The sequence below is a fragment of the Lepidochelys kempii genome, chromosome 2 (assembly GCF_965140265.1).
Source record: "Lepidochelys kempii isolate rLepKem1 chromosome 2, rLepKem1.hap2, whole genome shotgun sequence".
NCBI classification, from domain to species: Eukaryota; Metazoa; Chordata; order Testudines; family Cheloniidae; genus Lepidochelys; species Lepidochelys kempii.
In genome coordinates this window covers 57,440,296-57,456,284 of record NC_133257.1, presented here as the reverse complement: position 1 = coordinate 57,456,284, position 15,989 = coordinate 57,440,296, and the positions used below count along the sequence as shown (strand labels likewise).

Genomic DNA, 15,989 nt, shown 5'->3' with positions numbered 1-15,989 from the left:
TAACTGAATTTCCTGTATCACAAGCAATACGTTCTGCTAGGAGTCTTTGCCCCCTTCCCCACAATACCCCATGCTCTCCAGTTGATTAACCAATGTTAACATCTGTTTAAACATTAAATTTCAGAAAGGCTTTTCACACTACACAATGTAAGCCTTAATTAAATGACTTCTAGCCCTTTTTGCAAATAGCGTGTACCCAATGTATTTCATGCATAGCATAATCTGATTAACTCATGTAATTTACATGGAAATAGTATTTTCCAAAACAAATTAATCTCTGCACAAAGGAACATTCACCTGGTATGCACTAGGGTTAAGGGTAATGGTTGCACCTGCCAAAGAGGGGAGGGGGAAAGAAGCGGGAATCCTCTGTTCAAACAAAGGATGATGATTCATGAATATAGAACTTAGAACCCTTCTGAAAAAGTTGGCTGTGGTAGTTAAAGCTGTCCTAACCGACTTTAACAGACGCAACCAGTATTTGCATGCCAGGCAATCCATGTAGACACTGACCTTGCCAGGTTTATGGGGATAATCACTAAGTAAGGATTAACTGTCCTTGAACACCTTTTCTAATGTATTAGGCACAATCAGGTTTCTAGCAACATCAGGCATGCATGCCTTCTTTCACCCACTGTCTTTTTATTGTACAAACATATTCATATTCGGAATATCCCTATGTCCAGCTCTTAGTATCCCAGGAACCGGATGGAATACAAGATTGTGATCCACAGGGTTGTTGGGGGGTGGGTTGGGGCCCTTAACAGTTCACGGCAATAATGCAGTGGGTTGTGTTCATTGATTTTTCACATCAGTAATTCAGACTTTTGGCACTTTGATTTTTGCCTTATCTTAGCACGTGAACAGCCAGGGTATGGCCCTTGATCTCATTCCTGTGACTGTGCAGTAGCTCCAGCAGCAGAATATGCTGACGCGTTATCTTTTAAGGCTTGAGATGCAGATGCAGTTGTGTGATCAGTCTGTGATAAGGCAGTTCTATCGCAGTATCGCTTGAACCAAAACCGTTTCTGTACATGTTGGGCTTAAACAAATGACATTGAATCATGGTTTATTGGTAACATATTGGGTATGCACATTTTCAAATGTATGCTTTTGGGTGAAGAATGTTTGAGAATTTAACATGTACAGCTACATTCACTGCTAACATAAGTGAGCACAATGCTATTGTGGGGCTTGATCCTGCATGGGGCAAATGCCCAGTGCTGAGTGTAGAAGAAGCTCAAGCTCACCATAATAATTAATAAAGACAAAAGAGAGCCAAGATAGAGCCTAGAAGAACTCAGTCTGGCACTGACTCTAGTGCTGAGGCATTATCACCAAGTTTAGGCCTCGTTCTTGTTTATAGGTGGGAGTAGGAGAGAATACACTGCTAAGAACCTCATTTTCACAGCCAGGAGTGTGCTTATGTCCATGTTTCCTCAGGACTCCCTCCCGCTTTTTTGACTATGTTTTTGAGATTAAGTTAGCAGGTATGCAAGGAACATGGGCAAAATATTTTAAAATGCCTAAGTGCTGACTGTCAAAGGGATTTAAGGCATGTCTACACTTCGAGCTGAGGAGACATATCTGATATTCAGCTTGAGGAAACACACCCAAAATAAAGTGCTAAAAAGGTAATGTGTAGCTGCGGTGGTGTGAGCAGCAGAAGGGGCTAGCTGCTGCCAGTATGAGCTAGTTTGAGACAGTCTGACTGCAGCTACGCTCTATTTTTAGCATGCCAGCTCAATTAGAGCTAGTGAGGCTATGTCTCCTCGAGCTGGGAATCACACCCTAAGCTCAAAGAGTAGACATATCTTTCAACTCCAAAGTTATTTAAGTGCTTTTGAAAAGGTTATCCCATGAGCTCTTGTAATACTTGCTGTGAAGGACTACTCTTACTTGTATCCACATGTAGCATCTACTCACATTTGTGCTGGAGACTGTTGGTACCTGTCAGTAAATTTGATAACTATGGCAACAAGACCAACAAGCTTATACTCCCTGCCGTGCACCAAGCAAAGACTTCCAACATCAAGAATGCCATACACAATGGGGTTGTAGCGGCTTGCCCCAATGGTCAATTTGGCTGTAGGGGTTTAGCTTCCATAGTCAAAAGTTAAAAAGGACTTAATTAGAATTCTTTTCTGAAAATATTTGTCCTTTAACTTGTACCTTCTAGGTTTAGCTTCCTGGTAATTCTGATAGTCTTATTAAAATAATTTTTATTTCTGAATCCAAGATTTAAACCATATTTTTCATTCAGTTACCACCATTTAAAGAGGGAGAGCAGAGGGATTAAAGGCACATCACAGCTTGGACATTCTGTGAACATATAGTAAAAATATTATTTCTGAACTCAAATTTACATTGTATGTTACAGTAGAATTTTATTGAACCATGACCCAATGGAAACCTTCTGCAAACAATAAGTAGATCATAACCCATTTGGAGAGCCATTCTGTATTCTAACTTGCTTTTTTTAGACTTATTGCTCTGATCATGCTGATATAAACAATGACTATTCAACCCAAAGAAACATTCACATCTTTGAAGACACATAGTGCAAATTTGTAAATCAACTCCATCTCTAACATTGCATCTAAAATCAAGTATAGCTGCAATTAATTAGAGGCACAAAATAAAAGTATTTAGATATCTAACTACTGGATTTGCTAATGCAATCAGATGTATAAATGCTATAATTTGGGCCAGAACTTGAGTGTGGATGCAAAGTTGCAGGTCTAAAAATTATAGGTACTTTAAGAAACCAGGCCCTCCAAACTAGACTGGACAAAGCTGGAAAATATACTCCAGCAGAATCCTGCACTGGCGCACAGGATGGGCAACATGACCCAATATATCTTTTCCAATGCTAACTTCTGTAATGATTAGAAATTATCCTTTTCAGCTGTGTACTCAGTACACTAGATCTAATTTAATTAAATTATTTATTTATGGGCATTCCTATGTCAATTACGCATCAAATTCTTCTGTGTTATATGGTTGCACCTTCACTGAAGTTAACCCTATTAATACTGAGAGCTGGTTTAACTGAGGAGAATTTGGTCTCCTGATTAAAACTGGGCAAACTCTTTCGGCCAAATCTTTTTTGGTGAAAAAAATGCAGATTCAGTTACATTTCCCTGAATTGTTTGGTCAAACAAAACCTAAAAAAAAACAAAACAAACAACCCTGAAAAAACTGAAGTATGTTGTTTTGACATTTTCAATATGAAACATTTTGATTCAGAAGGACTGTTTTGAAATTTCCTTAAATTTGTACATGAGAAAATGTTAAATAATGAAATGAAGGGAACTTCTTTTAACTTTTCAATTTGCTGAAAATTTCAGAAAAAATAATTTTTGGTTTAAGCCAAACTGATTTGGGGGGGGGCGGGGAGGGGAGGGGAGGAATTGCCAGCAAACCCAAAAATCTGCTATTCACACAGCTCTACTCCTTACTTTTAAAATGTACATTCAGGTCCAAAGGTGGAAGCCTTTGAAGTCATCTGCTGAGGATCTGGTGCACATTTAAACATTTTCTCTTCATCAACAATGCTGTCTGCTATGGCTCAGACTCCCATATCAATGCTCTTACTTTTCAAACAGCTTTTACTAAATGGCTGGTAGCAGATAAACACACCCAAAGTTTAGCCAACAAGAGAGAATTTCAGCTCAATCCTGCTTTCATTGAATGAAACAGAAGCAGGACTGGGTTCTCTACACGAACAGTAATACTGTCCTAACACATATGGGGTTGTAAGAACAGCAGTTGGCAGCCCATAGCATTTAGAAAGAAAAGTGGAATAGTTTGGTTTTTTACTGTGCTCAGATCTACAGTCAAAGATTTGTCTGTTTAAAATTGTAGACTCTAATACATGTTTTAATTAAATAACTGCCTCAAAATGAGTTTTAATAAAACAAGAGATTTGCATTGACTCTGTAATTTAAACTTTTCTTCCTTAGCAATTGCCAACATAAAGAATGGCCAAAAACTTGCATTAAAGATAAACTCACAAAGTGTAACCACACCAAAATTTTAGGGCACAATGAAGGTCAAACCACCAAATGATCTCAGTACACACCCCATAATCATAATACCATGTTGGGCAAGATGGAGGCGGTCACATAAGTAGGATTCGCAAAAAGAAAAGGAGTACTAGTGGCACCTTAGAGACTAACCAATTTATTTGAGCATGCTCAAATAATGCTCAAATAAATTGGTTAGTCTCTAAGGTGCCACTAGTACTCCTTTTCTTTTTGCGAATACAGACTAACACGGCTGCTACTCTGAAATAAGTAGGATTGTAACACATTCACCAGTGGGTTACAATACTTTGCACTTACATAATGCATGCATCCTCTGATCCACTGAGATCAAGCTGCTGAAATCAACGTACAGAGTAACATTATTATCCCTGTTTTTAAAGATGGGGATACTGAGATGAAGAGAGACAAAGTAAATGACTGGCTCATGGCCGAACAACAGGCAGTTGCAGAACTGTGAGATAAGTCTAAGATAAAATAAATTTAACTTAGGGGGAAACTTAAAAGAATATAGCTTTAATTGTTTGAGGAATAAGGGAAATTTTTGAAAGGTAGAGAATATATGATGGTAGAAAATAAAAGCACTCTCTCCACTGTATTCCAATTTTTTAAGTCAAATGTGTGTCTAACTCCTGACAATACCACCCACCTAATCTTTATTTTCTCATGAATTTTAAACCTGTAAACATTTTTCAGGAACTAGAAAAATAATTCTATTTCCATTTTAAGAGGGGAAAAAATCTTTAAACAAATCTATTTGTTTTGCTGAAATGTTCTACAGAGTAGTTTAAAGTGGAAAATACAGAGGTTTTTTTTTTTTAAAGATTGGCAGGATATTATTTCAAAGGACTTTTCACTTTGTTCTCAGTACTAAAGCATCTGAAACAATCCCCTAAATATCGGATTCCTTGTTTTTAATAAAATTTTTTTACAAAGAAAGAATTTCTATTCATCTTCTCATGCCAAGTAAGTGCCCTTAGATTTTAACTGCCTTTCAGTCTGCACACAACCAGAAACTTCAGTTTGTAAACAGCAGCACATGACAGTATTAACTGCAAATGGCGGCCCACTGGTTTCCAATCTCAGATTATATTGGTGAAACAGAACAATATACTTGAAAAATATAGATAGTTTATTGCTGAAGATTCTTGCATTAGTCTCTAAAGAAATCCACATCTAAATGTGTTCTTTCCTTGATCCAAGCTCACAACTCACTTGTATTGAACAAGCCACAGAAGAATATATGCAATTCTGTCAAATATATTTCCCAGCCTGGGTGTGCTGAGAGGGGTGAGGCTGATGGCATCTATAAACAATCAGCATCTTACTTTAAATATCATTTTACCATGAGGATATAAATAGACAAAAATATTAAACACATAAATAGGTGAAAATTCTACATATATATATATTATTCCATATAATTAAAAGATTTTACAGTTCTATATTCAAGACAAAAGTGCTTGATTATGATCCCTCTCACACCATTTTTACATGGATGTAACTGTACTGACTTGAGCGGTATTTTACTCCTGATTTAACTTAGTGTAAGTGAGATCAGAAACTGTCCCCAGTATTGCAAGCAGGACTTCTCATTTAAAGCAGTTAGTAATGTAATTTTGTCCTTGCTAATTGTTGACGACTTGTCCTCATCCTGTTTTAACCTATAACCATCAGCTCCTTTAATGGAAGTGTCTATAAGGATCTTCCCTAAATATGCTTTTCCAGCACACTTAATGTCTTTTAATGTCTTTCCAATTAAATCCAGATGTGAAAAGCTTAAAGAACAGTTCTCAGGACTGAAAAAGATGACATAAATCTTGCAGCTGACAGAGATCCCACTGAGCTCAGTTGGGGAAACTCACAGAGGACTTGTTGTGGGCCAGAAAAACTGCTGGGTATAAAGACAGATGTGTACACTCCTATTTTAAAAAAATGAAATAAAGCAATGCTTCCTACAGTACAGTTCCTATGAATACTACCAGAGATATTAACAGCTCAATCCTGCAATGGGCTGAGCACACCCTGTAACATGCAGATCCCCCTCAGCCCCCACTGACGTTTCAGAGCAGAGGGTGCTGAGCATCTCAAAGGGAAGACTCCTTTGCCCTTCCAGGACTTGATCCTTCAAGATAATGGTCCTCCTTGTCCCACCACTGATATCAATGGGAGATGGAGGCACTCAGCAAAGCCAGGCTCAGAACCTCTTTCCCCCTGCATAAATCAGGATAGCAGACTGAACTGATTTTGTTACAAAGGATAAACACGATGTGCTATTATAATTACAAATTCTCACTAATGTGATGAGGAGCTGGGTACTCCTAATCATTGACCACTGCTGCTGGGCGAGTGCTGTTTGTGCAGCTGGCAACTTCTGCTTTTATTTTGTTTTCATTATCATGGCTGTATGCTTTAAAAAAAAGTTCATTTTTTATGGTGGTACATAGTCTTTTTGCTCTTCCCAGATGCTAGGAAGTGTGGGTTCAGCCCAAGCCAGGTCTATTTCAAAGGGACAGAAAAAGGCCACAGTTTGGTTTAAAGAAAACTGCTGGAAGGTAGCCCAACTACTAAAGACTTTAATTCTCTCTTGCCCTCCCATTTTTTCCCTCTACACTGGTAAAATATCCACACAGATCCATGGTTTCCAAAAAGGTGCACATCCATGACAGAGCAGGGAGAAAATAGAGGTGTGTCAAGAGATAAGAAAGGTGATTGGAGACATTAACTGTCAGATCATAATGACTGACAAGTACAGTAACTTCAGTAGCAATTTCAAACTCCAAATTTGTTTCATTTTTCTAATGTTGATGGCATATTCTTAGCATAGTTTGTTAGCATAAATGAGACTAAAGAAACACATGGAGCCTGGTTTTCATAACGAGCTTACGTATCCACAATATATGGTCATTCTACATGCTGAATTGTCACTATGAATATTGTATGGTTTTGTTGTAGCCCTGACAGCGCCAGGATATTACAGATACAAGGTGAGTGAGGTAATATCTTTTATTGGACCAGCTTCTGCTGGTGAGAGGGACAAGCATTTGAGTTACACAGAGCCCATCCTCAGGTCATATGGGATTTGGACAAGCTATTTAGGAGCCCACATTCCCACAATACACAGACACACAGAGGTATTTTGGAGTTGGAAATCCACCAGATCCCACCCTCTGTTTTACTTTTTTCTTATTGCCACCACTGTTAAAGACATCCTCTTGGGCTGATGGTTGCACATGGCTCCCACCAAAGCCAGTCAGTGCCTTTACAAGCTTCATTCGGAAGACACTGAGTGGCCTCTCTCCTTGGAATGAGCATGCTCCCAGCCGTAGACAGCTCAGGGAGTGTGGTAGTGATATCAGATCTCCTGTACAGGGACAAGCATGTTGGCTCACATATTTTCTTTATATTTCTGAGATACAAGAATATTCACTTATCATTATAACAGCACTATGTTGGCTCCCTGCCTTCACTTGAGTATGTACAATGCCATATTCCTCATTCCAGTTTCTCTGCACCAAGATCTAAAGTTTGAAAAACGTACATCAAAGTATTATGGAGATGCTTAAGATCTAGCTATTCTACCCACAACTGACTGCTTGTCATTGAGGCTCAGTGAAAAGGGCACTGGAGACCTTGGCTTTGACATTGGCCTGCTGTATGACTTTGGACAAGTCACTTCACCTCAGTTTTCACCATCTCTAAATCAAACAGGCAAAATACTACTTACCTCCTTTGTACCACCACTTTGAGATCTACGTATGAAAACCGCTATCTACCTATTAAGTATTTTTACTATTTTCCACACTTTTAAATAGGTCACTTTTGGGGGGTACATTTTCTTTCTTTTCCTCAGTAGTTGTGCGTCACTCTTCCGAGTGAATTTCAGGTATTTTTGAAACCCCTTTAGTAGTTAATTGTTAAGCAATTTTCAAGTGTTTTAAACAAAGAAAACCTATGTTCAATGCTAATTTATAGCACTGTGTATGTCCCATTTAAAGTGACTGTGATTCAGAAGAAACTCTGGTTAGAGTTTTTCATTGAATGAAAAGGTTTAAAGCCAATAAAGTCTATCCAGGATTTCATCTGGGAAAATGAAATAGAAAGCACATTTGTTTCTGGTCATTGAATTTTTAACCTGGGTCTGTTGCTCCTGCTGTTAAACTCTAACACAGTCTCTACTAGAATGTAGTGCCCAGTAATCCCAAATCTCAGTGTTTGGGAGTGAGAGAGTTGAATTGCAAACTGACACATTTATGTTTTGTTACTGTCCTTTACTTCTTCACTGCAATGTAAAAAGACAGCTGCAAAGTTTGTTATTTTAAGAGAGGGTTTCCTCCCTGTTTTTAACATTAGACACATCAAGTCCTAAGTACTTTCTTTTTCCTGGAGGACTCTGGCAATCTTTGGAGGACCTGGAATGCAACACCAAAGCTGGAGGTTGAAACCCGAGATGCAGTTCTCTTAGACCCCATGGAGTGGTGGAGTGGAGAGGAGATGTCGAGCCTGAGGTTGGGAGAACAGTAGCACAGGTTTCAAACTCCAGGTGTAACGACACATTCCAGATCCTCCAAAGAGAGCCCGTGTCCTTCAAGAAAAAGGTAAGTCAAGAACTGATTCTTCCAATGTCAGCAGAAAGCTCCAGTTTCCCCCCTGCTTCTTGGAATATTGTATTCTTGTTGATTGATTGTATTTTTTACATTTTATTTGAAAATAAACAAATATAATTAAACAAATAGCCTGTCTTTATTCATCATAAAGGAGTAGTAAAAAGACAAGCACATTGGGTTTCCTTTGGTTTGCAATTCACCTTTAAGGGATGTTGAAATACCCTGCAAGAGCAGGGTTAAAAAGAAAATTAAATAGCAAGCTGCCTGTTCCTCACTTAAATGACTAAACTGAACTATATCAATTTCATACTTTAATGATAAAATTGCAGGAAAGCTTTAGAAACATGTAAGTGTTTTAGCCTATTGTAACATAGTTATTTTTCAGAATGGTAGCCATGTTAGTCTGTATCAGCAAAAACAACGAGGAGTCTTTGTGGCACCTTACAGACTAACAAATTTATTTGGGCATAAGCTTTCGTGGGCTAGAACCCACTTCATCAGATGTTATTTTGTACACCATTTCAATTATTTCTGAAGTATCTCAGAAAATAAGACTACGTCTCAAGGAAATCAACGCCAACTTTTTCATTTATTTAGTAAGGGAGCAGACAGATTTATTCATCTGTACTTTTTACCTATTAAAATGCCAGTTTTCTGATGGAACAATATTCTCTAATGGCCAGCTGCACCCTTAGATGCAACTCTTATTTACTTCAGTATGTTGATTTCAATGGAAATTGACTGCATGCATTTGAATTTGTTCTGCAAACATTAACATCTATTTTTGGCTGCTACTGCAATATAAATTAAAAACGGTAAGAGTAATAATAAGGAGGGCAAGATCAAGCACTTACATTAGTTTCAGTGAAGGCTCTCCTATTCTAACTTCCAAACAGAAAAAGAAAAAGCTGTATATACATTTCTGAAGTTGAATGCTCATACTGTGCTTTATGGTTTGTAAGGTGCTTATCCAGACACATCAACAAGCAGGTACCAGATTTCCTTGGGAATGTTGATCCCTTAAATGCAGGAACCTCTCCAACTGGCAGTTTAGCAGTACAGATTAGACACTGCTTGATTCTGATTAGCTGAACTCCACAACTGTAGACCTGCTTTTCTTCCATTTACAGTTACAGTCAAAAATGTAGATGTATGTCCAACAACTATCCTGAACAGCTGCCTTTTAGGCTGCAAGGTCTGTCAACTGCTATTTTATCATTCCTACTTTACATTTATTATTAAAACTCATTAATTATAGCTGTCAAAAAAAGCTTCTTTCAAAATGTTGCTAGTTACAGAACAGTCTGTCAGTCATTTACGCTGTACTCAGGATATCTGCTGGTTTGTTTGATCACAAGCATTGTACATGGCAAAAAATTCATACTGTAAAAAGGCTTTTTCAAATAACAGCTGGACTGTAAGTTTTATAACAAACACAGGGGCCAAGTCTTTAATCATACAAGCAGTCCTCACACACATGATTCCAAGGGGACTACTCATGTGTGTAAGGATGTGAGAAAGGGTTTTCAGGACTGGGCTGCAAATGTCTTTATCCAGCCACAATAAGGTAAAATTACTCAGAACCAATACATATATACAATGCAACAGCAAATATTGCTGTGATTTACATGGCATAAGATGGTAAAACCTTATGCCCACTCCGACTTAGTTCTAGGAATCTAACACGTAGGGCATATGTTATCTCATGTAAACCACACATTCAGATAAATTAACCACTAACTTTATAAACTCTCCCTCTCTCATCAAAAGGGGACAGAAAACTAAATACTCTTATAATCACACATATTTTAAAGTAAAACAGTATTAATGTCTTTCAGGCATAAATGAAATCTAATGTCAAGCCATACTTAGGAAAAAAGTTTAAGTGGATAAGAGGAGACACCTTTCTTCCACTGTGGAATTTGCCTCAGCCATACACAGTAACCCAAACTCCTGAAGCTAAAAAGCCTATAAACTCTCCAAACCACCAGGCAGATTCTACACACAGGATTGATTATACAGCCAGAGAAGACCATCCCGTAAACACAAATTATAATATAAAACAATGTCAATATGCATATCATGGTATTCCATTATTTCAAATTAAAAATAAAGTGAGCCACTGGAATGACCATCAATAAGAATATTTCTATATTTGTCGAATCATATTTCCCATAAAAGAGAAATCCTCAATTTAAAACTTGAAGAAAGACCACAGTTTAATTCCCACACTGAGCATAATTATCCTATTGTGTGCATGTATCTAATCAGAAAATGAAACTTTGAGATCAGTAGTAAAAGAGAAGGCTTCTCATTGCCTATCAACGTACTCTAGTTCTAGCCAATTTCTGTCCTCATATTTGTATGCTATGTAAGACTGTGCATCCTCATTATTTTAAAGATACATTCTCATCAGTATAGACAGAGGGGCCAAATTTCAGTGAGTAGCATTGTGACCTGATGCACGGGGTTACAACACCACTCACATTTGGCCTGGCTGCCCCTCTCTCCAGATAAACCAGACTTGCAAACAAAAAACTATTTAGTTATTTTGGTGCAAAAGTGTGTGTGTAGACTAGCCCTAAACCTAGAGGCAGGGCATGAGCCACTTATGCAGCTAGGGTTTGCTCGCTCCCTTTCCCCACGTTAAATACCATGCATATGAACACTATATAGGTAGGGGTTTAGGCCAAGACTCCATGCAGTTTGCAAACTCCCAGGTCATATTATCGTTATTCTATGATCACTCCCGAAAAGCTTCTTGCCACTTATGATAACGCCATTTCTTGGTATGGTTCCACTGCAGTTAGGGCATCGTGAGCCCTAAATATTTTGCCCATACACAGTAGAAATGTTCAAAAACAGACTCCAACGAGAGACTGCTGAATTGGAATTAATTTGCAAACTGGATACAATTAACTTAGGCTTGTTTAAAGACTGGGAGTGGATGGGTCATTACACAAAGTAAAACTATTTCCCCATGTTTATTCCCCCCCACCCTTGCTGTTCCTCAGACATTCTTGTCAACTGCTGGAAATGGCCCACCTTGATTATCACTACAAAAGGATTCCCCACCCCCACCCCCGCTCTCCTGCTGGTAATAGCTCATCTTATCATAGAATCTCAGGGTTGGAAGGGACCTCAGGAGGTCATCTAGTCCAACCCCCTGCTCAAGGCAGGGCCAATCTCCAATTGCTACCCCAGAACCCTAAATGGCCCCCTCAGCAATTTAACTCATAACCCTGGGTTTAGCAAGCCAATGCTCAAATCACTGAGCTATCCCTTACCTGATCACTCTCGTTACAGTGTGTATGGTAACACCCATTGTTTCATGTTCTCTGTGTATATAAATCTCCCCACTGTATTTTCCCACTGAATGCATTGGATAAAGTGAGCTGTAGCTCATGAAAGCTTATGCTCAAATAAATTGGTTAGTCTCTAAGGTGCCACAAGTACTCCTTTTCTTTTTACAGTAGAAAATGTGACCCCAAATGCTGTAGAAAGCAAAAAGACCTATTTGGTTCCAGCTCTGCCATATGGGAACTGATAACTTAAGCTATTTTATATTGGTTATTTTATTAAAACCACAAAAAAACCTGAAAATGTATTAATTTTTTTATATTCCCTTACCATTAACTCCATTCCTGTCTTTCAGTTGCAACCGAAAGGCTTCTGACTGGGTATCAACAATGGCTATTCATCACAAAAAAGGAAACAAAAGAAGCAGTAATGAACTGACAAAGCTTGTTAGTCTTCTCCAGCAAAGTTTCAACCATTAGCAATACAGCAAATGCATATCAATCATTCCAATGCAGTAAGAGATCTATTTTCCAGTAAAAGAAGGAAAGAGCAGTAGCTAATAAAGACTGGGCTGTCTTAGAAAGAAAAATCTAACAATCCACAGAACTCTTAACAATCCATGAGTTCAAACACATTAACTAGTAAGAATCTATTTTTTCGTTTTTGTTTTTTAATTAAAAAATCAACATCCAAAGGAAAACATTTCTTGTATACAGGACATTTGTACCAAGGCTGCCTGCCACTCACTCTCACAACCATGTATGCTGCTGTTACAAACATATACAGTAAGACCTACTCTGTCTTAACAGGTTTCAGAGTAGCAGCCATGTTAATCTGTATTCGCAAAAAGAAAAGGAGTACTTGTGGCACCTTAGAGACTAACCAATTTATTTGAGCATAAGCTTTCGTGAGCTACAGCGAAGTGATCTGTAGCTCACGAAAGCTTATGGTCAAATAAATTGGTTAGTCCCTAAGGTGCCACAAGTACTCCTTTTCTTTCTGTCTTAACAGTTGATAATGATTTCCAGGTCTCCATGTCTGGCTATTTGTTGTGCAACTCTTACCATTGTTAACAGAAATTGTGTGTCTAATCCACTTCTCTGAAAATTAAAGTTTCAGCAAATAAAAGAGTTAGAGAATGGCAGAAAATGATGCCTTTGTTGCTGCTAGCAATTAGGAGCTCCCTTGTGTGTTTTATTTGTGGTCATCGTTTTATTAAAGCTCGTCATATATATGGATTTAAAGTTATCTTATTTCCCAAACATTTGGAAATGTTTTTGAACTAACAATTCTAAAAACAAAACACAAGAATACTTATGTGTGTGGTTGGTTGAGTGGATAAAATGCTAAACAGATTTATTAGCCACTATAGATTGGGGAATAGGAGTGGCAGGAGTTACTGTAGCATCAGCTCTGATGTGAAGACTGCACAGTAGCTCCAGTCCTAACTCCTCAGCCTCCCCATGCGTCCCTGTGGCACTATGATGCTGCAGCCCAGCTATTCAGGTTTGGCACTGTGATCAGCATGGAGGACAAAGGAAGATTAACACCAGAGAGAAATAATATGTGCATGTTCTAAGAAATAGTCCAAAGTTGATGATTTTTGAGGGACAGGAAAGTTTGGATATAAGAAAGTCACAAAATTCTATTGGACTTGTGGGAAAAAATTGTGAAAATGCTAGGCAATATTTTTTCTTTACTCTTTACAAAACTATTAAGCACAGGAAAACCAGTCATTACCAAGAAAAAGCAGCAAAAATCAAAGATAGAAAGGGCATTTTTCTTACAAAGCTTTAGTACTTATGGAAGGTCCTGGTGGCAGCTCTAGACACTGAAATCCTCAATTTACTCATAGAAAAGGTGCAGCATGTGATAACTTCCCTCCAACTCTGCCATGCCTCATTCTTGCTTTGGAGTGGCTACCTCTAGCAGTCTAAAGACAGCTCTGCCTCCAGACCCATTTCACTGTTGGGCTTTCAGTTTGCAAGGTTTTCTTGCCTACTGCATACACATGTTATTGCTGAGATACAAAAAATCTGGACAACTAGGATGATCCTGAGTCCATAAAACTGGACAGCTGGCAATGTATACTGAACTCCCTTACAGATTTCCCAGTATAGTTATGATCCTGGGAAAACCGCAACAGGCACAAGTAAGGTTAAGCACTCGGCCTGGTCCTTCACATTGAGTGGAAATAAGTTTGTGTGTCTACTAAATGCTGTCAAGCAAAGGGTAAATAAAGCGTGAGGTGAGGGCAGGGCCGGCTGCAGCGTTTTTGGCCACCCCAAGCAGCAAAAAAACCCCAACTTGCCACCGAATGGGGAGGCGGAATCCTGCCCGCCGAACGGGGAGGTGGAATGATGGTGCAGCTGCCAAATTGCCGCCGGCGACTGAAGAAGAGTCAGACTAATCTGTGATCCTCATTATGCAAATGAGGAGTTTAGCCAAACACTCTCCTTTTCAGCCTTATTCCTGCTAGTAGGCAAAAGTAGCTTGGTAGCTGCACTCTCATGAAAGTGAGATTCCCATGCACTCCCTATCCTGTTCATTTTTTTACTTTGCATTTGAGTGTTTAAAAACACCCAGCACCTACACAGGATCAGACCCTGCGTCTGGTAAGTCTGCCAACAAATAAGCCAATTCAATTGGCAATTTAGTTGATGAGGAATTGGATTGAAACTGCAATCTCTTCTCAGGCTTGCCACTAAATGTTCACCACATGGGAACAACTGTAGGCTTTTATCAACCTGGGCAGGATACAAAGTAATGACACTGAGTAAGGCCAATTTGCTGAATACTCTTAGTTGTAAAAATAAAAGATTTTGAAACAAAGAAACAAAGCGTCTGTCAGATTTTAATCTGTTTAACGCTTTCTGTTACAAGATTCCCTTTTCCCAATCCCAAAACAGGTTAAGTTAACCACTCCTCATCCTCCCTGATTGAACTAACCTTGTTATCCCTAGCCTGATTCTTGCTTGCATATTTATACCTGCTTCTGGAAATTTCCACTACATGCATCTGAAGAAGTGGGTATTCACCCACCAAAGCTTATGCTCCAATATGTCTGTTAGTCTATAAGGTGCCACAGTACTCTTTGCCACTTTTACAGATCCAGACTAACACAGCTACCCCTCTGATACTTAGGGTTGGTCATTCAGGAGTGGCCACAGGCACAGTATTTCCTAATGGGCACACTGAATAAGAAGTCGCCTCACTCCCAGAAATTTTGGAAAAGAAATGGTCCAGTTTCTTAGCATCTTTTTGTTTAGCCTTGACTGGTCCCATCACCATCTCATTGACGAGCAGAGCTACTTTGGATGGAGCTGCTGCAGCCAGGATATCAATAAGGCTGTGTGATATCTCTCTGAGGTCCTTGATCTCCAAGCCTAGGTTTGAAGCAACCTGTTTCAGAAGATGCTAATGGGCCCTGAAAGAGGCAGAAATCCATCTTCTCCAACCCATCCTAATCCAAGTCTCCAATATGGCAACCAGTATAGGTAAGCCAGGCAAGGCGGATTAGTTTATCTTTTGTTTTATGTGAATTTTCCCTGTGTTAAGAGGGAGGTTTATTCCTGTTTTCTGTAACTTTAAGGTTTCGCCCAGAGAGGGATCCTCTGTGTTTTGAATCTGAATACCCTGTAAAGTATTTTCCACCCTGATTTTACAGAGGTGATTCTTTTACCTTTTCTTTAATTAAAATTCTTCTTTTAAGAACCTGATTGATTTTTCATTGTTCTTAAGATCCAAGGGTTTGGGTCTGTGTTCACCTGTACGAAATTGGTGAGGATTCTTATCGATTTGCCTACAGCCAGGAAAGGGCTTGGGGGGATATTTTGGGGAAAGACGACTTCAAGTGGGCTCTTTCCCTGTTCTTTGGTTAAAATGCTTGGTGGTGGCAGCATACTGTTCAAGTCCAAGGCAAAGTTTGTACCTTGGGAAAGTTTTTAACCTAAGATGGTAAGAATAAGCTTAGGGGGTCTTTCATGCGGGTCCCCACATCTGTACCCTAGAGTTCAGAGTGGGGAAGGAACCCTGA

General features: G+C 38.9%; 1 protein-coding gene across 19 annotated transcripts in view; it reads right to left on the bottom strand.

The window, feature by feature from the left end:
• STAU2 (staufen double-stranded RNA binding protein 2) overlaps positions 1-15,989 on the bottom strand; it is a 224,954-nt gene that overhangs the window by 18,043 nt on the left and 190,922 nt on the right. For 2 of the 19 annotated variants that reach the window (XM_073330835.1, XM_073330839.1), the window contains one exon: positions 12,284-12,346. The exons of the other annotated variants lie outside the window; for them this stretch is intronic. In XM_073330835.1, the coding sequence (XP_073186936.1) occupies positions 12,305-12,346 (42 nt within the window). In that variant the 3' untranslated portion in view covers positions 12,284-12,304. The remainder of the gene's footprint in view (positions 1-12,283; positions 12,347-15,989) is intronic. 19 annotated transcript variants of the gene reach the window in all.